The sequence below is a fragment of the Phoxinus phoxinus genome (genome assembly GCF_949152265.1).
Source record: "Phoxinus phoxinus genome assembly, chromosome: 14".
In the NCBI taxonomy this organism is placed as follows: domain Eukaryota; kingdom Metazoa; phylum Chordata; class Actinopteri; order Cypriniformes; family Leuciscidae; genus Phoxinus; species Phoxinus phoxinus.
The window spans coordinates 10,159,995-10,182,448 of NC_136889.1; the positions used below are offsets into that span (position 1 = coordinate 10,159,995).

The following is a 22,454-nucleotide window of genomic DNA, read 5'->3' on the forward strand; positions in this document are numbered from 1 at the left end:
GACCAATCAGTGATCTGCACTGTTTACATGTCACATTTTAGTATCGGTACGGCTCGCTAGGAACCTCAACAGAGGTGGTACCATTTAAGTGAGCTATACCGAGCCGTACCATGCAGTGGGAAAGCGCCATAAGTAGAGCCCGCTGCAGTGTGATGCCATTAGGTGTGTTCGACTTGAAGCAGCGCTGCACAGGCCGATTGGTGTATCAATTAGAGAGCAGACGGCCCCGTATGCTTTCAAATTGCTCTCACGGTACTTTAATCTTATTGTTAAATGTGTCATTACAAATGTCCACAGCTTTAAAAACCTGATCCGAGATCAGTTAAAAACCGTGTTCAGCAATTCACTGAGATTGTCCCCTTATGGCAACTGAAACTGATTATGTTTTTGTAACAGTTATGACGTAACAAAGCCTAGTTTTGGAACATGACTCTTGATATATACGTGCTCCGAACAACTCGATACTAAATATATGCAAATATTTAATGACCCATTACTAGTCATTATTATTTATCACCCACTGGACACTGACGCTTTGACTAAGAGAGAAAGTTCTGAGAACCTCCCTGTTAGCTGCTTCCATAAGACGGCTACCATTTACCCTGTTCTTGAATAACAAGATTGTAATGCTCAGACAATCCTATTCTCCATGGTGATAAAAACCACTCTGCAGTCTCCATAGAGATGCTTTATCAGCACTTACTAGGTGCAGGTTTTGTACTTAGCCGACTGTTTACTGTAGCTATTGATGGGATAGGCCTATCCGACAATGGTGCGTCCTTATTCTGCTATATATAAACTCATGGTAGACTGATGAGATCTTTTATGTGATCAGTGTGGAGTTCATCAGCTGGCTCTCCAATAATCGAATCAGTCTACTGTGGTCCTGCTATGATCTAATCAGTGATGTCATCAAAGAGGGAATAAACATGTGCCCCGATGACTGATGAGGTATTACAGAGCAGATGATGGCAAAGAACTCACTTAAATTTAAATTGACAGAAAATGTACTGAAAACAAGTTTAGCTGCTGTTGTAAAAATCAACATACTTTTTCAAATGTTTAAAATGTACCTTGTGAAGCGCTGAATTTGATTGTTTATGAACATAGTGTTACACCAAATGCAAATAGCCCGGCTTGCAAAACCCATTTGATAACAGGATCAGTGGTGGGACTAGGGAGAGGCGGGTGGCGGTAACTTTTTATACGACTGACTCAAATCTACCCTTTTCCCATCATGTTAGAGAAGTGTCAGTATAGAACTCTCTTATGCAAATCAAGCCTGCATTTATTTAATACAAAATATTGTCAGAACAGTATCAAAAAAGATTTCTATTTAAAATAAATGCTGTTTAAAAAACAAAAACGTTTTATTCATCAAAGAATCCTGAAAAAAGTTTTACAGGTTTAAAAAATATTAAGCAGCACAACTGTTTCCAACATCGATAATAAATCAGCATATTAGAATGATTCTTGAAGGATCATGTGACACTGAAGACTAGAGTAATGATGCTGAAAATTCAGCTTTGCATCACAGAAATACATTATATTTTAAAGTATAATAAAATAGAAATCCATTTTTTTTAAATTGTAATAATATTTCACAATATTACTGTTTTTTTCTGTATTTTTGATTAAATAAATGCAGGCTTGATGAGCATAAGAGACTTCTTTCAAAAACATTAAAAATAGTAGGCCTAATGTTTCCAAACTTTTGACTGGTACTATATTAAGAAAATATTTGAAACGTGGAAATGAAGTGCCTAACAAAGGTATAGTGGGGATAAAGTGTTTGTGGTAGGTGTAGGGGAGGGCTTTAGGGACAGGGAGGGACAAGTTATTTCCTAATAAGGCAACATCCATTTATGATGCATACATATAATCCTGAAAGTGTTGTTACTTGTTATTATTGTATACTGTATTATGCTACACTGAAATGTAATATGTGATATGTAAATATCATCTAACAACTATTTACACATAGTGCAAATAGTATCTAACTACTAGTGTAAAGAAAATACTGCTATTTTTTTACTTAGTGCAATTAGCCTCTGCCTTCATAACTTATTAAACAGTTTATTGATAATCATTGTGATTTGCTCTTAAGATAGAAAAAATGGCATTTCCCTGAGTTAAAACATAATGTATTTTTTTACAATAACGTTTTTGCCACTACCTGTGCATGCAACACAGTTTCAATATTTGATCATTTTCATGCAATACTTTCACAAATTATATTTATTACACACTGTACACAAGATATCAGTTCACAAATAACTGACATAACAAGAAACATCTCCAAGTGTAAAAGAAGAAGGGAGATAATATAGACAACTCAGATCTGCTGGTTGATGAATATGTTATGGTGATATTTTTTTATTACCACATTTTTTATTTGTTTGTGGTCTGCAGCTTCAGAAATCTGGGGGAAATGCATAGAGGGACCAATATTGCAAATGTCCTGGTAACCTTGAGAGTCGGGAATGTTACATCGACATAGTTTGCCGCAGTGGCTACTTGCTCCAAATGGTTTATGTGCAATTCAAAGACATCTCAATTCTGAAATTATCTTTGCACCAACTTGAACAACTTGAATTGAAATTTGTTCATATTTTCCAACTTATCACTATGATGGATAGCTGTATATTTATTTATTTAATTTGAACCGGAAAATATTTAGTATCATCCCATTATGTTTGAAATATTATCTGAAATAATTCATGTAAATGCATGAATAACCCATTTCTAAAGGTATTCAACTATCTTATGGGTAAAGATGACCCCTGGGAACCAGATTCTGTTACCAATACTAATCAATAATTGATGAGGATACCTGTGAAGAAACAGACAAGGTGCAAGATTATCTGGACGGGCCGTAGAATCAGTTGATGTAGAAATGTCAGCAATCGCCAGTTCAACAGTTGTCTAAACGATAAACTTTGCAACTATAAGTAAAATCTGAGTTATAAAATTAATAAAGTAACAACATTTGCAGAATAAAGTGCAACCAATAACAAAATACTTAGTCTTCAAATGTCCCTCAGTAAAAATCCCTTGAAAACATTTCCTAGTCCCAGTCTAGTCCCAGACTAAAATGCTTTTTTGAGCTTTTTAAACTAAAAGCAACTTCCACGGACATCTTTTAAAATATGTCAGTGCCATTGTTTTGTCTCATGATACACCCCAATGTTTTTTTGTTTATAAAAGCTACTTAAATATCCTCATTGAACTAAGGTCTAATCCTGGCTTAATCTAAACCCTGTCTGTTAAACCAGACCAGAAAGATCTACTTAAGTGAAAAAAAAATATTATTATTCAGTGATAAGTATGCCCACTTAAAACAAATATGCTAAAGTGTAGGCTTTTTCACCAGGGTAAAGGGGACGTGAGACTGTAGGCTATTTATACATTATTAACCAAGATACAGAACATAATGCAAGATTCTCGATATCTCATCCAAAACAAAGGTTTTTTATTGTCACCCTCTTTTCAGCAGCATAATGATGTCAATCATAGAGGCGATGGCCCCTCCCATCACACAGAACCGAAGCGCGCGGCCGTCAATGGCACTGAGTAGTGCACGTCACCTATCTTTAACATGTAGCTAGAAACGCTAACACGGCTCGAAATCCAACTCAGATGACCAACACTCGGGTCGCACTTGTGTTTTCGTTGAGCCGAAGTGAAACTGCATGTCAAAGATGTTCGTTATAGCTCGTAATCCAAGCCTAGAGCCGTTGAGGGCAGACCTGACCGTGTGCATTTAACCGCATTAGCTAGCCAGCTAGCTGGGTTTACGTTTAGCTGCTCTAGTTGAAACGAGCTAATATCACCAACGTTCAAAATATAGATGTTCAGCGAGTCGGTTCTCGATCATAAAGGCAAATTTGACGGCCTCCTGGAACGTGGGGTCTTTTGGAGAGGAAACTTCAATCGGAGAAACGTAAGTTACACCACATTTGTCAGACTAACTAGCAAGCTAGCGTTATCTACCGGGATGGCCGTGTTTCGTAACTGCTGCACCAAGTCAGTGAGTCCGTACTCTTCTGCCTGCTCCAGGAATCCGACCTGTTAATGGCTGTGTCGCAAAACATAACGAGTTGCCAGTCTAGGCAGCATTTTTGGGTATTGTAGGTTTTCGATTTGAACGTCAAAAAAGACGCCTATGATGTCCGAGATGCTGTGTACGTTGGTAGCTCAGTCGGTTTTGACACAGACCATTAGCTGCTAATTCCTGCATCATACACTCTTGCCAAAGACAACGACAGTGCTGGTATTTAATTACTCCTGGTTGTTTTTAACTTTACAAGATGTAAATACAGGCTATATATATGTTATTCCTCCCCCTATCAGTGCACAAAACAAGGCCATGTTAGCTGGTTATCGGTGTTAGAAATTAACTTGATGAAGGCCTTATTCTAAACATAGAATTTATGCATCAATTGTTTTTTTGCCCTCAGGTTTTGAATTTTGATAGCATTTTTGTCACTGTGTGTGATTTAAATTAGCTGATGGAAAGTTCATGGCACAAATAATCAAAAGAAAAATGAATAAGACTATTCTAACAGTGCGTAGCCATTGCACTGCTTGTTCTGTGTCAGTGGAAATCAATTGTTATGATGAAGGGTTGGTGTAAACTGTAACTTTATTCCAAATACATACAGTAGGCTATACTGCACACTGTAAAGTGATTATGTAGCTAATCTCATAATGGCTTGATAGTTTTTTAGTCACAAAATGTAAACTATACTATCACCCTGCTCTAATATGCCAATTTCTGTGAAGTTGCTTTGAAATAATGTGTTGTGAAAATAGATGTCGACTGATAATAACTAGGTTGGACCGATTAACCAACTGACAATTTTTAAAATGGATACTGAATGAAAACCAAAAGAATACTCCCAACCAAGTAAACTTAATTACTAAAACATAAAAAAGTGCTGAACCATGAAAATGTACTGTAGCCTACTTATTAAACGAAATATATAAATATTAATTGATTAATTATACGTTGATCAGTCATGTTAGTTTATAGTGCAATAACTAATGTTAACAGATACAACTTTTAAATTTAAAAGTGTATTAGTAATTGTTGAAATGAATGATCTAAAAATTAACAATACTTCTACAGCATTTATTAACCTTATTGTTACAGATGGAAAATGACCAGCTGTATATAAACTAACAGATGGTAACAATTGTGACATTAAACATTTGGGTTGGACTTTTGTATATTTTTGTCATTGTTTTATCCGTTGAGGTACTACTAATGTTAGCGTCCTCTTAGCCTTAACGGCAAACATACTGCTGTTCTTTCTCTACTAATGCAGCATCTAGTCAACAAATTAATTTCTTTATAATGATATGAAAACAATGTAGTGCAGTGTACTGTATACAAAGCCTACCATTTCGTTGTCCGTTTTAAATCTTACATCTGAAGTGTCCCAGTCCGTACAGCGGGCAAGCCTCGCGTGTCAAAACAAACTCCACGAGGCATCAGTCATAGTTTTTAGGCTTGCATACTGTACAATGACGGCAGACCCTTCTCAACAACTCCAGCAACCTGGATTTTTTTGTGTCCCTTTATTCAGTTCCAGCAATCAGTTATCGGTGCCGATTAATCGGCAAAACCACTCAAAAGGCCTAGGCCTATACAAATAAAATGTACTTGTTTCGATTATGATTTTGTATTTTTGTGTGTTCACTTTGCATTTCCCAAAACGTTCATGTTAGGTTTCAGGTTAGGGCTGTGCAATTTATTATAATTGATTTTCGATTTTTGTTTCCAACGATTATGAAAACAAGATAATCGAGTTAAAACAATTATTGTGCCGCTGCCGCATTCCGTCGAGTGCACCGTCTTTTCCTTCACAGCGGTGTGCTTTCATTCCTCCCTAAAAGCAGAACCTTAACATCAGCCACATAAATGAATGTTGTAAAAACGGTCTATACTGTTGCTGAACTGCAGGACGTGTTTGATACTAAACTTATTAAAAGCACATTAAGCGTTTAAAGACACTGTTTCTTGGCAGCTTTCTGTGTGCGCGCTCCGAGTCGTAGCCGAACGCAGATAAGCAAGTGGGCTTTGGATATGCGCCTAAACGCCATTATTAATCTATATGTGTACAGTGAGACTTTGCAGTGTTATTTTACATTTGATTATTATTTTTTGTTGTTGTAGGCTATTACTTATCTGAATATCACTGTTGGTACATCTTCCTGAAACTTAAAACACTGTTTATTCAATTTGTATTTTCATTTTGTTGTATTCATTTGTCTGTTTTTTTGTAACTATTTGTTTCTTTCATTTATTTAGTTATCATATTGCTGACTTATTTTTTTTCTTGTCTGAAGTATCGATAATTGTGAAATTGCACTGATATTTAAAATTACTATCGTGAAAGACATTTGATTATATTTCCTACAATAATCATGGTTTCAATATTTACCAAAAATAATCGTGATTATGATTTTTGCCAATATTGTGTAGCCCTACTTCAGAATTAGCTCCACATACTTAGTGCTTGAAAGTAACTTTTACTGCTTGACTGTAGTCAATCTATGTTAACTTAAATTAGGTCTTTAGTTTTACTTTCAGTAGTCATAAAAATGGAACTGTTTGCTTTCTTTCAGCCCAAGACAAAGCTAGTTGCGCTTGGGTTGCTTGTCAAGTGCTAAATAGGATTTTCCTGGTCTCCTATTGTTTAAAATGAGGTTTTAAGTTTTTTTTCTCTAGACTTTACATAGTAAAGAGCATTCTTATGCATATGGTTTGAATAGTTTCTCTCTTTTTCTTCCTATTGGTCATTGATATCACTGAAATAAAGGAAATTCCGTTAGATTACCAAAGATGTGACTGCATTTTAAAAGTGCTGTAAGGTGAATTTCAGTAAGATGCTCCTGCGCTTTGACTTATTTATTTTTGAACGTCAGTGACAGTCTGATGATAAAGTTTTTGTCCTTAAGAAAGTTAACAGAACTTCTGTCAGTCATGGGATCAGAGGACCACTGGACTTGAGTCTGTTGGACTTAAAAATGTCACCTTTGACAATTTTTACAGCAAAAATGAAAGCTGAAAAAAAAATTATCTGGTGGCATAAGTTGCTTAATATTGCAAGGTAATTGATTCGAATACTGATTTTTTTTTTTACCAACAGTTATTTGTCTTCCCAAGAGTTAAGTCAATTATGTCAAAAATATATAAGTGAAGTGAATAACCATTTCAATTTTTGTATGATTTTAGCCAGTAGTCTTTTAATGTAATTGCAAAGTAGAATAAAACTTCCACTGATGAGCACCGCTCAATTTTTGTATGATTTTAGCCAGTAGTCTTTTAATGTAATTGCAAAGTAGAATAAAACTTCCACTGATGAGCACCGCTCAATTTTTGTCAAAGTAAAATTCCTTTCATGTTTACCCAAACATTAAAATGAGTTTTTCACTGGGATTTTGCCTGCTGTGTACTGATGATGGTTTCATCAAAAGGCTTTTAAGATGGGTCTTTTTATTCAATGTTATTTAATAGGCTATGCTGCTTGCCACCTATGTATCAAGCAACAGTCTTCTCCTGCCCCATTCCCTAATGGCACCTTACACAGACATTGGCATGGGCGCAGATGATGCAACGACCTAAAATAACTCTGAAAGTTTATGGAGTGCTTTGCCACTGATAATAGGCATGGTTTGTTGGTTGATGGTAGGCTTGCCTTGGTTTGGTTTCTCTACTAATGGGTATGATCATCACTGCTGCTAAAATGTAATTCCTTAAGATTGCCTGTTAAAATTGGATACATTTTTATGTAGCTGAAAATGAACATTCCATAATCTGTTTGATATTTGTCTTCATTTCCTCAGGGACATGAATGGGTAACTAAGGCAACTGGGATCTGTTTTCCCCAGTGCTGAAGCCATGCCTCCAGAATGAGATGCATTGTAGACTAATACTATATCAATGTCTATGCCCCCTTTAGTTACTGTTGCTATACCATGCCGCTCTCACGCCACCACACTGTATTCTCACGTGAAAAATTACATCGTGGAGCAAAGACAACACTGACAACGCACTGACAGACAGGACAGAGTACTTTTGATATGAAACAAAGTCTCAACTTTCAAATTTAATCTTTAAAAAAAAAGAAATTTAAACAATAAATACCGTTTTCTGGCTCTTTAATGTGTCGTCGTGACAGTTCGCTGTAGAGCCTCAGTTAAAGCTGCTTGTGAACCGATCATCTCTTATTTCTTTCTAATTTATAGCATCAAATAAACATGAATGAACATCAGAAGGAATGTTGTTTCAACCGTGGAAAGTTTTTCAAGTTCAAATCCACCAACGTTAACCTAATAACTCTCCTGACTGCTTTGTCGGACAAAAATGGTGGATTCGGCGGATGGCGGATTATGTACTGCATGCATTTCATGAGTGGATTAACAAATTGAGTTAGCTTGTTAACCCCAATATCTTGAATCCCTCTGAACCTTTAGGAGACCTGCTGATGTTTGCAAACTCTTATTATCTTCCTATCATTAATCAAAGATTACATTAAAAGTCATGTTGCACTCCTTAGATCCATATCTAACATGACCTCGTGCCAAAATGCCACATTGATGTACATTTAGCCTTTTGATTCTGATAGTTTGAAGCAGAAATATTTAAAAACCTTGTGTACTTTTTGTATTCTCCTTGTATATACGACGTTTAAAGTTTTTTAATGTGTTCCTAAATTTTTCAACTTATGAGCAGCACATGGTGCTTTGAAAATAGAGGGTCAGAATGTTTTTCCACATATATAAATGCATATATGTGTGTGGAAAAACACTGACCCTCCATTTTTAAAGCACCATGTGCTCATAAGTTGAAAAATTTAGGAACACACATAGCCTATATATTTGTTTTTTAGTGCAAAAACTTTTAACATTAAAAGTGAACCTTTAGGAACATTATTTTTATAAAAAAAAAATCCATGTCATGACCCCTTTAAAAAGTTATAGTTATTGTCCTTGGTGTGAACGACCCTTTAGCCTGATTGTTTCGGAAAGTCTTTAAAACCTTAAGCTGGGTGCACACTGCGATTTGGCCATCTGAGACAAATGTTGCAAATCCTAAAAGATTCCTCTGATCCTAGGCTAAAATCTGAAGTCTTTGATTGTTAGTTTGACATGTTCACCGACAGCCGTTTAATGACAGTTGCGATCAAATTTTACCTCCGATGAAATTCTGGCAGTGTCAGAAGATTTGACTCACAAACGCGTCTTGACAAGCAACAATCGTAAAGGAGTGTACTATTATAAATCGCGCAGTGTGCACCCGGCTTTAAAACCTTTAAAGTTTTAACAATATTTTTTTAAATGGGGACCTCAGTCCAAATATCATTTGTAAAAAGAAAAAAGGATGATTTCAAAAGCCAAAAAAACTGCTCAGTCAAAATACACCTTTACTTGTCTGTGAATCAGCCGTAATGATGCAGCTGCTCTTGTATTGATGTAATAAGTTTGTTTGTCCTTAGGACGCCGTAAACAAGGCAACACACAAGGCCAGTGCAGCGGTCTACAACTCTCTGCCCGTTTAGGAGCCATGGCCCGTGACATTTGATACTCTGGCCTTTTAAAGTTTCAAATGCATCAAATGCAAGGAGCACATGGTGTGCGTGAAGCCTAGCAATGGATATGTTCACACATTATTGTAATTCTCATTTCCAAACACTGCACTTTGCCAGCTGTTCCTAGATTCAGCTCAATTTATAAAATTCAACCCTAGTTTTGTTTGTCGGCTCTCTCGCCGCGCTTGCAATTCCAAGGGACTGGTCACAGGAAAGATGCACTGAAGTGCCCTGTTGAAGCTCTCTGTTACCATAGAAACCACTCTTAGCTGCCACTCCAGGCGCTGTAGGCATGGAAACGGAACATATGACAGTGGTCCAATGGTTACATCATTGCAGTGCCATAGATCTCAGGAGTGTGTTGAACTGCTCTCTTCACTTTATTGGAATGTGGAAATCTTGAATGAGCAACCTGTCATCTGGACGTGTAACTCTTGAATGCAGGCCAACGTTAGGTCAGGTAAGGATCTTTTTATGGTCATAAACTGACTCGCCATGTTAGCGAACCGAGCTGGTAGTGTTGGGATATTAATAGAATTCCTAGAGTCAGGCTAGGACTGTTGTCAGGCTTTAGATTCATTCCTGCTTGATAAGAGGCGGTTGTTATGAACATGTATTCTAGGTGACAGCCTGAACTGCCTGGTCAGTGCTGACGTTTTTTTTATTTTTTATTCATTGGCCACAATGTCTTTTTCCTGTCTATAATGAAGATATCATGATTCATAATGATGAGGGGACGTGGGTGATGGTGGATGAAAGTCACTGTTGGGCACAGGTGGTCTGAAATCGAGAGTCGATGAGGACCAGGTTGTTTTTCCTTTTGTTGGGTCACAACATTGAAAACCCTCTTCAAAGGTCTAGCCCACTTCCTGTCTCTACAGGATGCGTTTTATTTGTTTGTTTTAGTGCTTTGGCACAGTGTGCTCTCTGGATCCGCACACATTCATAGGCAATGAGTTATTATCATCTGGGCTCTTTTGGTTTACTGTGATGCTAAACAGAGCACATGATCAAAGCATGGCTAATCTGGAGTCAAGGCACAGGTGCAGGAAGCTGTGTCCAAAGAAACGCTATCGTTTACACAAGTGACATACAAGACTTGCTTGACTATTTAAATTGTAAAAAATTTTTTTAGTGATTACCTCTGAATTGATATTGCAAATTCATGGTATTTTTTATTTTACTTGTTTCAACCACAGCGGCTTTGTGTCATGGCCCACCCCACAACTAATTTTGGTTATACAGTAACAGGGGTATGAGAAAATATCTCAGCTCAAGAAGGTTGTTTTTTGGAACAAAAACTGATCTTTAGAGCACATTTCAAGGTACATGTACATACAGAATTTTTTTTTTTTAATTATTGCATAGATTTTACACTCTTATTCTTATCATTTAAGGCCAAATGTAATGATCAAGATTGCTCAGGTGCTCACATTTAGGGTACTTTACAATGGGAAATATTTGAGTTTCAGCCTTAAATCTTTTTAATGGGGTGCTCAGTTGAGTAAGCACACTTGCAGAACAATTCAGGTTTGAGATTTTTATTAATTTGAGAGTGCGAGCATGTGCCTTTTTATTTCCCTTAATTTTGGGATGAATATCCATATCCTTTATTAGATATATTTTCACTCTTATGGTGAAGATGGTCCTAGCTTCAGCTGCTTTAGAGTAGCTTACCATTATAAAAACCTTGAGAGGTTGAGCTTTAGCTGAGGGCTCAGGATCCGGGTAAAAGGATGGGGGTTTGCATGCAATCCTATCTGGGTTTATTTATAGTGCAGTAGGCGTGAGGTGTGGCCAGCTCAGACGCTCAGACATGCTGTTATGTGACATCATTGCATACTTGCAGCTTGCTGAGCAATAGCGGGGTATAGCAATAACCAGGATCCACTATGTGTGTCATCTTGACGCTTTTGCACTTTGATCATGCAATAATCCTCTTGATTTGATCCACAATAAAGATCACAGCAGCAGAACCATAACTCATCTTACACAGTAACATGTTCCATGTTTCATTACTGAATGATTCAGCGTTTTGAACCAATCAGTTGAGTCAAAGATTCTATGACCTTATTCTTATATACAATATGAAATACACGATATGTCGGCCACCATATCGGTAATCGGCCGACGTGTTCATTTTTAATGTAATCGTTATCGGCACAATAAGAAATTTTGGCCAATATATCAAAGCCAATAAATAATGGATTATTTCCTTCAGCTGAGACACTTCAGATGTGCACTGTTCGCCATGATGGTTTTGAACTGCTTGAAATATGATTGGAATCACTTCATAAAAAGAAATACAGTGAAGTGCATAATTTGCAGTGCAAGTCTGTCATAAAGGCTAAATAAAATTATAATGAGAACATTATAATAGTGTGCTTGGAACATGGCTTTTATTTGTGAGACTTTTGTTTTTGTAATTAAGCTCTCAAAAATGATGGATTTAGATTTATCGGCCAATATATCGGTTATCAGCTTTCAAATATAAAGAATGATCGGTTATCGTTATCGTCATCGTTGCATCACTACTGGCTTGAATCAGTCTTATGAATCATTGAATAAACTCCCTAAACTGAATGTACTGCAACTGCAAGCCCTTGCTTTGTCATTCCCAACTTAAATTGAACCAGGAGATTTTACCATGTTACGTAAGGTTAAATCAATGAAATGACTGACTGCTTATTCATAGAACAACATGTTGTTAAAGCTTTAACTATAAAAGGTTGTTTGCTCTGCTAGAAAAACAATACTTGCATGTTAGTTTGATTAGTTTGGACTGGATTGCTTGTGCAGAACAGTGCAGTGGTCAACATTTTCACAGTGGAAGTAACCTATTTGTCCCCATTCCGAATGGACTTGAAATTGTTATACATTTGTGTACTCATGTAATGTTTGCTGAGAATTGAAGCTGTAACCTGTGGACAAAAAGAGCTGTCGTGTGACTGATCTGGCAGGGTGGCTCCTTTCACCGTTGGCTGACTGTGAGCTCTGAGTTCCAGAACACTGCTAGCACTGTTGGATTAAACCTGTGATACAGAGGTCACCGCGGCATGAGTAAATAGGGTCACTTTCATTCTACCCTGTAACTAGATCCTTGAGTTTGTCTCGTCCTTATTGAATCTGACCAGGTTCTTAGCATGTTTGGTTTTGCTATGGTACATAGGTTCTGGATGGAGCTTCATTTAGATATTACTCTCACCACAGTAACAAGCTGCTTCATCTCAGCAACAGACAAGTAGAATTCGCTACTGCTTTTTTAATGCGCCAGGAGTGTAATGTCCGCAGAGCGTCTATTTCATTTTTGTGTGCAGTCAGTGCGTACAACACAATGGAATGTAGTTGACTACTTGTCAGTGTTATTTTGAGGCACCCAGTCTTTCTCTCTCATCACATACAGTTCAGTCAGCTAAAATGTGTCAGGCATAATGTACAGTCAGCCAGTCATTATCACAAAACAAACCCTTATTGGGTGGTAAGGAAGTCGTGGGGGATACTTTTTACTTAGTTTATGATAATAAACAGCTGAATGTACATTACCCACCTTATTAGGCCTAAACGTCTACTAAGAAATATTGTACAGTGTTTAAAATTGGTCAAATATACAGTTTAACTCAACATACAAAAAAAGATTTGACCGCAGAATTTGATTAATTAGCAACTTGATTCACCTTAGGAGTGAAGCAGCACTGAATAGCAGTGCAGGGTACACTGTTTTAGCAGTAATGCAGCCCTGCACACAGGCAATTGGATTATCTGGGCTGCAGTTTTTAGATTTTCAAAAGCTACGCCCACTCTGTGGCTTCAGGGCCAAGAATCTCTACATGTTTATTTCACTCAGTTTGTTGTTAATAGAAATCCGTCTATTGAGCACTAAGACTAATCCTTCCACATTTGTGTTGTTCACTCTGCAGTGGGTGTTTTTGGACTGTATGTGCTGGGTTTTTTCCCCTTCTAATTTTAATCTTCATGTCTGAAGCAGCTCTATTGGTGTGGCGCTACAGAATTAATGCGGTGTGAGGGGATGCTTAATGTTAGCTAATGCATTTAAGCTGCAAAGATCAGTTTCTTTTGTGCTGCACTTTCCATGTCTTTGTTTTTGTACTGTCTTCTGTGTTTTTTGTCTACCTACTCAATGATTGTTTCTCTGTCTCTGCAGACGGTGGCCTAAGCCATGGGGGCGTTCTTGGACAAGCCCAAAACAGAGAAGCATAATGCTCACGGAGAGGGAAACGGCCTGCGTTTTGGCCTCAGCAGCATGCAGGGATGGAGGGTGGAGATGGAGGATGCCCACACCGCAGCCGTAGGCCTACCGCACGGTCTGGACGACTGGTCTTTCTTTGCGGTCTACGACGGTCACGCCGGCTCACGTGTTGCTAACTACTGCTCTAAAAACCTGTTGGAACATATTCTCGCCACAGGGTCGGCAGGTGAACTGCGGAAGGCGGGCGCTCCGGCGCCTGAGGCGGTCAAAAAGGGCATCCGTACCGGCTTCCTGAAGATCGACGAGCACATGCGCAATTTCACAGACCTGCGGAACGGCATGGACCGCAGCGGGTCCACTGCGGTGGGTGTGCTGCTCTCTCCGGAACATCTGTACTTCATTAACTGCGGGGACTCACGGGCCCTCCTCTGCCGCAACGCGCACGTTGGCTTCTCCACGATGGACCATAAGCCCTGCGACCCACGGGAGAAGGAGCGTATACAGAACGCAGGTGGCTCTGTGATGATCCAGAGGGTTAACGGATCGCTGGCTGTATCCCGAGCACTGGGTGACTATGACTACAAGTGCGTGGAGGGCAAGGGTCCCACAGAGCAGCTTGTGTCTCCAGAGCCAGAAGTATTCGAGATTGTTCGTTCAGATGCGGAGGATGAATTTGTGGTGCTGGCGTGTGACGGCATCTGGGATGTGATGACCAACGAGGAGCTTTGTGCCTTTGTGCGATCAAGGCTGGAGGTGATGGACGACCTGGAGAGAGTGTGCAACGAAGTTGTAGATACTTGTCTACACAAGGTACAGTTCCTTACTCGCTCTTGTGTGACAGCTTCTTATGTCGCATAAATGTTTTATTCTCAGTTGTGATTGTTTTCTTTTTTCTTTCTTTTTTCCTCCTTCAGGGAAGTCGAGATAATATGAGTGTTGTATTAGTCTGTTTGCCAAATGCACCCCAGGTGTCAGAGGAGGCGGTAAAGAGAGATGCTGAGGTGGACAAGTACCTTGAGTCGCGTGTGCAAGGTGAGAAACGGAAGAGCTCAGTGGTCCGCCACACGATAACCATTTTGTCCACCGTAGTTTGGGAGCATTCATACATCTGTCCTTGGGCATGAGCTTTAAAACCTCTAGCGTTTGGTTACAATTCGACCAGTGTAGTCATGTTTAAGAACAAATAGCTTAAAAAGATTGAATCAGTCTAAAACTGGTTTGAAACACTGCCCTCTATAATTTACAGCATAACAGATATTTTTTTTAATTGCAAGCAAAAGGGACATAACTGAAATATACCCAAATAAATCTAAATTGGAATTGAATCAAGAGTTTGTGTAACTGAATCAAATTGGTAACTCTTATCTTGTGATCTTGAACATACTATCCTGTCTCCACCCCCTTTCATATTCCTCTTTTTCTAGTGTAATATATCCTGATAGACTGACTCCATATCTTTTTACTTTTCCACTGGCCTTTCCTTTCTGTATTGGACATTGATCATATTCTGGCAAGTGGTTGTTAGTTTTGTGGGTTTTTTGGGGTTATGTAAACTCTTGGCATTGAGCTGTGGGCAAAGGTTGGGGTAACGTTGTTGTAATGTTTGGCTGGGTGCTGAGAGGGCCTGAGGGAGTCGTCGGCACTACTGCTCTGGTGAGGAATGTGCTGGCTGAACATCTAACTGGCAACAGGCCCAGAGCAGCCCAACTGAGCCACAGGCTTTCCTTCTAGAGTCTCACTCTTGTCTCTCATTGTCTCTGTTCTTTCTCTCATAGTCCCTGTTCTTTCATTCTTTTTTTTCTTTATCTCTCATTTCTCTATTTCAAAAAAACGATAACACTAGTGCTCTACATTGGTATCCATACTGCATTGCTCATTTCTCAGTACACACATACAGTAGGTCTAGGTCACATATACATTAAGTTCTACTGCGTATATTGTAAGGTTCTATGGAATGGAGCAGTCAAATTAATATTTAGGGAGCTAACCTGTGGTTTATCCTTTCTGTCTCTTCATCAGAGCTCATAGAGAAAGCAGGGGAAGAAGGTGTGCCTGAGCTGTTGATTGTCATGGCCACCCTGTCCCATGAAAGTATCCCTAATCTCCCACCAGGGGGCGGCCTTGCCAGCAAGTAAGTAAATATCACACTTACAAACCACACATGCACCTGCACAAACACGTTTACGGGACACAGGGTTACGCACCTAATGTTTAAGGGTCTGGAATCCTTACACAACATTTGCAGGTTTAATCTCAAGTAGTCTTGAACTCAGAATACAGCTTGACTTTAAATCTCGCTGTAAACCTTGTTTTATATTTCTAATACATTGTCTGCTTTTGTTGTTGCTTTTTGTTCAGGCACAGTGTTATTGAAGCCGTGTACAACCGGTTGACCCCCCAAAGAGAAGAGGATGGTGTGAGTATGAATAGTCTTGCTTTTTAAAGGTCTAGAACCTCTGTGTGATGACCGCTGTACATTTAGTCCCTGGTTTACCATAAAAAAGTTAGATGTGTAGAGATGGTACCTTCCCCTTGACCTTTGGATTCATCTCATCATGAGACGTTGCCTTGTTCTGCGCCTTGCTCACTGGACCCGTTTATACCTGGTATTAACTACCTGCAACTAAGAGTCACTCAGAGATCCTTTCTCTCCTCAGAGTATTTGCTCTCTCCATCCCATCCGCCTGCTCTCGGTTTATTTACTGCAGAGAGTAAAATATCCTGTTCAAATCACAGCTGTAATGAGCTCATTCAAATGATCCTCTGGCCCAAAGCACAGTGGTTGAGATCACCACAAACACTCCTAATACATCCCATCAAGGAGATGAACTGAGATTTATCAGCCTGTAAGCATGACAAATCAGACATGATTAGTAACCTAACAAGTATGTTGTTTTAATAGCTTATAAATAAGTTTGCTAATTTGCCATTATGAACTCTTCAGCCAAGTCTCATGATGATGATGATGTCACTACTCAATGTGTGATCTGGCGAAACTGCACTGGGGGTTGCATGTTGTAAAGCCTGCAGTTGAATATCTGTCTTGTTGTTGTTTGTGTGCGTGTATGAGGCATACACCTCAAGAGAATGTGTCTTAGTGTTTAAGTAGTGTGACACATTCTCAAGTATTGGTCTGGAGTGGACACTAGTTGGACAAAGCTGGAGTTTTGATCCAAGTGTTTTTCCCCCTACTGGACATCCAAGAGATATCTGGTGTGTGTGTGTGTGATAGATGGTGTTCTCTACGCTCTTGGACTCTCCTCATCACGGTAGTCACAATACCACAATTTTCAGTAGTTGATACCAGTGCCAGTCAGATTTCAGGATTCTTGATACACTTTCAATACCACAGAAACAACCAATCTAATGAACACAATTCTTTATTTAAAGTCTGTAAATTAACAAATTAAATGAACAAATTACAATGGAATGTATATTACCACTTAAAAGTTTCTTTGAAAAATAAATTGATACTTTTTTATTCAGCAAAGATCCATTAAATTGATCAAAAGTGACAGTATTACAAAAGATTTGTTTCAAATAAACGCTGTTCATTATTACCTTTCTGTTTACCAAAGAGTCCAGAAAAAATGATCAGTTCCCACAAAACATTATAACATTGATAATACCTTGTTACGTACCCTGAGATTATTAAAGGGGTATAGGGAATAACATTAAATGTCGTAGTTCTACTTCGTACCAATGTAAATGTCAGCAAAGAATACCACAGCTCCAAAGACAATCAACCCATATTTATTTACAAAAAAAGAATGGTATAGGACGAATCCATAAACAAACCATCTTACAATAATATGTACAGAAAAGTAAAGAACAAAAAGACACCCAGACAGGGGAAAAGAAGAAGGGAATTGGGCGGCAATCAAATAAATGAAATAATCAAAACATAACCCTCTAACTCATTAATAGTCAGTACTAAACTAACTAAAACAAAGAAAAAGAAAAGAACATCTTCAGTATCCAAAGATACCCTAATTTAAACTATACTAACTAAATCAAAACAAAAATACAAGAAGTGATGCACGCCTCTAACCTAGTGTTTCTCACAATAGTTCACTAACAAGTGGTGCTCAATGTATATCACGTGATATGTTTACCTTTCCTCTCCTTCCTTCCCCATTGTAAACATAGCCATTCAAACAAATGGTGGTGAAGAGTTGTTTAGGTAGCACACGAACATACTACGAATCAGAACCACAATACACCAAATGAGCGCATCTCTCAATCACGAACTCTCTCAGAGCAACAACAGACAAAAACAAAGCCTATCCTCTCTCAGCGTCAGCGTCTCCGTTTATATGTTTCCCGGTGTCCGCCGATTGGAGGAAAGCAGCGCAGCGTCATCGGCTCCAACGATGAGTGACAGGAGGCACAGCCAATGGCGCGGAACTAAGAAAGTGAAAGAAAAAACAAACAGAAAGGGGGGGAAACAAACGAACAACACACAAAACGGCACTAGCCGTAACATACCTTAATAAAAAATATATCTTGAGCATCAAATCAGCATATTAGAATGATTTCTGAAGGATAATGTGCCACTGAAGACTGGAGTAATGATGCTGAAAATTCAGCTTTGCCATCACAGGAATACATTTAAAAATATATTCAAATAGAAAACAGTTATTGTAAATGTAATGATATTTCACAATATTATTATTTTTTTTCATTAAACAATTGCACCCTTGAACACGTGACTTTTTACGTAATTATTCAAGTTAACATTAATAAAGCTGATTATTAATAAACAAAAATGTTCCTGTCAGTATTGTGTTTTGATTAATTTTATTATGTTAGACAGAATTTACATAGGTTTTACATTTTAGTATCAAGTTAACCGGGTATTTTTGACATCTCTTGGTATCATCAGCGAGTGATGTTTTGTCGGTTTGTTGCGAGGAGTAGACTAGATCCTTGTGTTTCTCTGTGATAGCCAATGACAGCTTTATAATCCATGCACCCCTCCTTTTGTAAATAAATTATAGAAATCATATTCTTTGTCAAATACATGTAGTTTACACACACAAACATAAAGGTTGGTATTCATATCCAGAACACGCATAGTTTGAGATTCATTAAGAGGATAAATACACATTAACAAAACTAATGATGTATGTGTTCACCCTTTAATTAATGCAGCCCACCTGTTTCATTTGGTAAGTTGATTACTAATTGATACTAATGATTTCTGCAGAAAGAGCGACTGGAGTTTGTTTGACAACCCCACTCTACACCATGTGTACTGATCTTATGAATGCATCGCTGGTTGAGGAGGGAATTTTCCATTTTTTTTTTAAATTGCTGGTTTGCTGTTATCTGTTAGTTTTATGCAGTTTGCAGTGAGACCAAACTGTCAAAGTATTGCTATATTACCTGTTAAACATTCAAGCCGTGTAGATAATTCACTACTTTTGTGTTTTACATTACCAAGCAACAGTGTTCCTGTAAATGAATGCAGATGACTTGTTTAGCTTGGATTTCATTTGAAGTCCTGCACGTGTATGCTCTGTGGCATGAAATGGCCTACCTAGATGTGTTCTTGAAAAGTAATCCTATTAGAGAACAGAAATATCATTCACTAATCTCTAATTGGCCATTTTACAAGGGTCTGGATCCATTTTTCCACAGTCTTTCAATTTTGCACATGCATCCTTTTCTCTGGGATGCAGATGTGTAAGGAAATATCATCACAGTAGTGGAAGAAACATCAAATCAAATCTGATTATCTCAATATTTGTTATTTTCTGAATCGTTTCCATGCCTTGGAGAACACAGTTCATTCTTTGATCTTTCAGTGTAGACATGATTAAATCACAGCACAGGTGTTCTATCCGTACAAATTACACATCATAGACATATTAGACAAACAGAAAAGAACATGACAATTCTAGTTTCAAGGTTCGGTAATCACAGTAGTGGAATATGGGAGACTGTCCATACTGTTTGTTTGACTTTTTTCTGTTTGTTAAGATATAAGCCTAAAGAGATTTTTTGCTAACACTTGGTTACCTTACAGGATTTTATCATGGCTAAGAGGTTGTCTGCAATTTTGAAATTGAATTATATATTATTGTGTAATGAACATTGTTTCATTAAAGAAGTTTAAAGTTGAGGTGTACACTACTGTTCAAAAGTTTGGGGTCAGATATTGATAAGTCTTACAATTTAAAATGTTTTCTATTTGAATATATTTTCTAATGTAATTTATTCCTGTGATGGCAAAGCTGACTTTTCTGCATCATTACTTTTCTGCATCATTCTTCAGTGTCACATGATCCTTCAGAAGTCATTCTAACATGCTGATTTGCTGAATGAAAGTGTTAATTTCTTTCATCAACACTTTCTTACTCCAAACCTTTGAACATGTACAGTATATAATATTTTTTTATACAAGTGTTACAATTATCTCAATCACTTTACATTAGGTGGTTACACTCTTCCTTTATACTTCCTGTGTTAGATTTGGTATTAAGACGTAGCCTTTCTCGTTACTTCATAGCAAAGGATGGCAAGTAAATTTGGTTGATCACGGTGATTGTGATAATGTTGATTTGACGCCTTTGCCAACTGATGGTTTTCTCTGTGTGGTCTCTCTTGCAGAGCGGCGCTGACCTTGAGGACCCGTGGTAGTCGTCCCACCTGAGGGAAGAGCCCCTTTTCTACACAAGACATCAGTCACGTTTCTTTTGTTCCAGTGAAATCAAGAGATTCAACGGACAGTCTTTCAAGAGTCACAACACAGTGGAAACACAGTACAACCAAAAGCATTACAAACACTTTTTTTCTAATACATGAGGGAAAGAATGGAGTTCCAGTTTTAAAAAACAACTACAACAAAATACACATAATACAATACAAAACTGTTTTTCTCACTTTTTTTTGTGGTGGCTGTGGGTGTTAATTTTAAAACCGAGGATGTTTTGCGGGATGGACCCATGTACGTGCTGTGGTGCCTTTTCCAGTCGGCTGCAAATTCGAGTGAGGATACAATTGATAAACTTGGCAGCCCCTGGTATGGGGTTATGGATCATCACTGGGTTTGATTGAGGATATATTTGACTGATGAATGTGTGTGGAACATGTTTTTAAAGAATTGCTTCATTACTACATAACCTGCGTGGAAAGGATTGAAGCTTGTTGGCTTTTTGCACCTTCCCTCCCTCCTCGTGAACGCTGACTGACCTTTAGGTAGAACCTCGGACTTGACTCTGCTCCGTTTGGCAGGTTATCATTCGATTGGTTGTAAAAAGCTTTTTAATCCTGCTGTTTCAGAGAATATAGAATATATAGAGATAAATATATAAAATTCATATATATTTTTTATTTTTCCCAAGTTTGACGTCTTTGTCGCTTATTGTGTGAAGCAATAGAGTAATGTTAATGGCGACCGATGAGCGTGCCACGTTGTGTGAAATAGACACACTGAGTTTGTTCATGTACTTGTTTTACCCAGGAATTGTGGGTGATGTTGGATAAAAGGGATTATAACTGCCCACCAAAGCCACGCAGCTTTTCTCAGCTCTCCCTTTGTATTATATCTCAGTCTTTTCTCCTTCTCATCCCTCACTTTCGAATGCAGATGTGAACTTACAGCAACCTGCCTTTTTTTCTTCTTTTTTCCTTCAGAGTATATTGTAAAGTGGTGTTTTTTTGTTTTGGTTAGATGAACATGAAAAAAAAAAAGCTTTGTGATGAATTCACTGATTATTTTCTGATTCACCATACGAGTGTAATGTCGGTTTTGCTCAAATATGTTTTCAACAGTCCATGGACAACAGTACTTACTCATTGGCCTCAGAACTTGAAAGGTGATATTGAGCAAAACAATAAAGCTACAGGAAAAAGCAGTCTTGCTCCTTATGTTTAATCACAGTGGGAAAGGCCTAATGGCTAAGACACAACACTTTGAGTCTTTTAACTTTGCATAACAGTAAGCAGTAGTTCCATGTTCCAAGAGACCAGCTTGTAAAGCAACCAACTGCAGGTTGCTTCGTTTTTGTGTGCGCTTTAGCGGTCGATAGCGCAATAATAGACTGGCATGGTAAGAAATTATTTCAAATAATGGTGTTCTCAGTAAAAGTTGTCCATAAAACAAACAAAAATGGAAAATATGTGTAGATGTTGTGTTCTGTAATTCTGAGTTCTAATTGAACAAAACTGAATATACAGTGTTGATCAAGATAATACTAAGTGCCACAAACAAACCTGAGCATATTTCAAAGATTTTATGTATTTTAGTAAATCTAGTGTTCACTCAATGTCAATGTTTCAACTTTGCCAGGCGATCTAAAAAAAAAAAAAAAAGTGTGTCGGAGCTTATCAGATTGAGAAAATGTGTGTATATTTTGCATCAGATGTTCAGCAAGCAGACTGTGGTCGGGATGTGGCCATTGCAACTGAGGCCGAGGCTAATGATGCATTATTGCTAATGAGTGCTATACTAGAGTTTTATGAAAGCCTGTTTTAAATATTGCAGAACAAGTTTTTTTTTTCATTGGTGTTTTATTTCGATCAAAAGTTCTTCTGTACCTGTAACACTGAATGAATTGTGTAGTAGTTGAAAAGTAAAGGCCCATTCACACCAACACAAATGTTCAGCATGCGGTCTGACTTTTACATGCAATTTGTCTGTT

The 22,454-nt window shown here is 38.0% G+C and overlaps 1 protein-coding gene across 1 annotated transcript; it reads left to right on the forward strand.

The window, feature by feature from the left end:
- Window positions 1-3,527: 3,527 nt before the first annotated feature.
- On the forward strand, window positions 3,528-21,668 carry ppm1ba (protein phosphatase, Mg2+/Mn2+ dependent, 1Ba). Its single transcript, XM_079634817.1, has 6 exons — window positions 3,528-3,943; window positions 13,762-14,616; window positions 14,721-14,838; window positions 15,826-15,937; window positions 16,165-16,222; window positions 20,422-21,668. The coding sequence occupies exons 2-6, from the start codon at window positions 13,777-13,779 to the stop codon at window positions 20,449-20,451; spliced, it is 1,158 nt and encodes a 385-aa protein (XP_079490943.1). The 5' UTR covers window positions 3,528-3,943; window positions 13,762-13,776; the 3' UTR covers window positions 20,452-21,668.
- The last annotated feature ends 786 nt before the right edge of the window (window positions 21,669-22,454 follow it).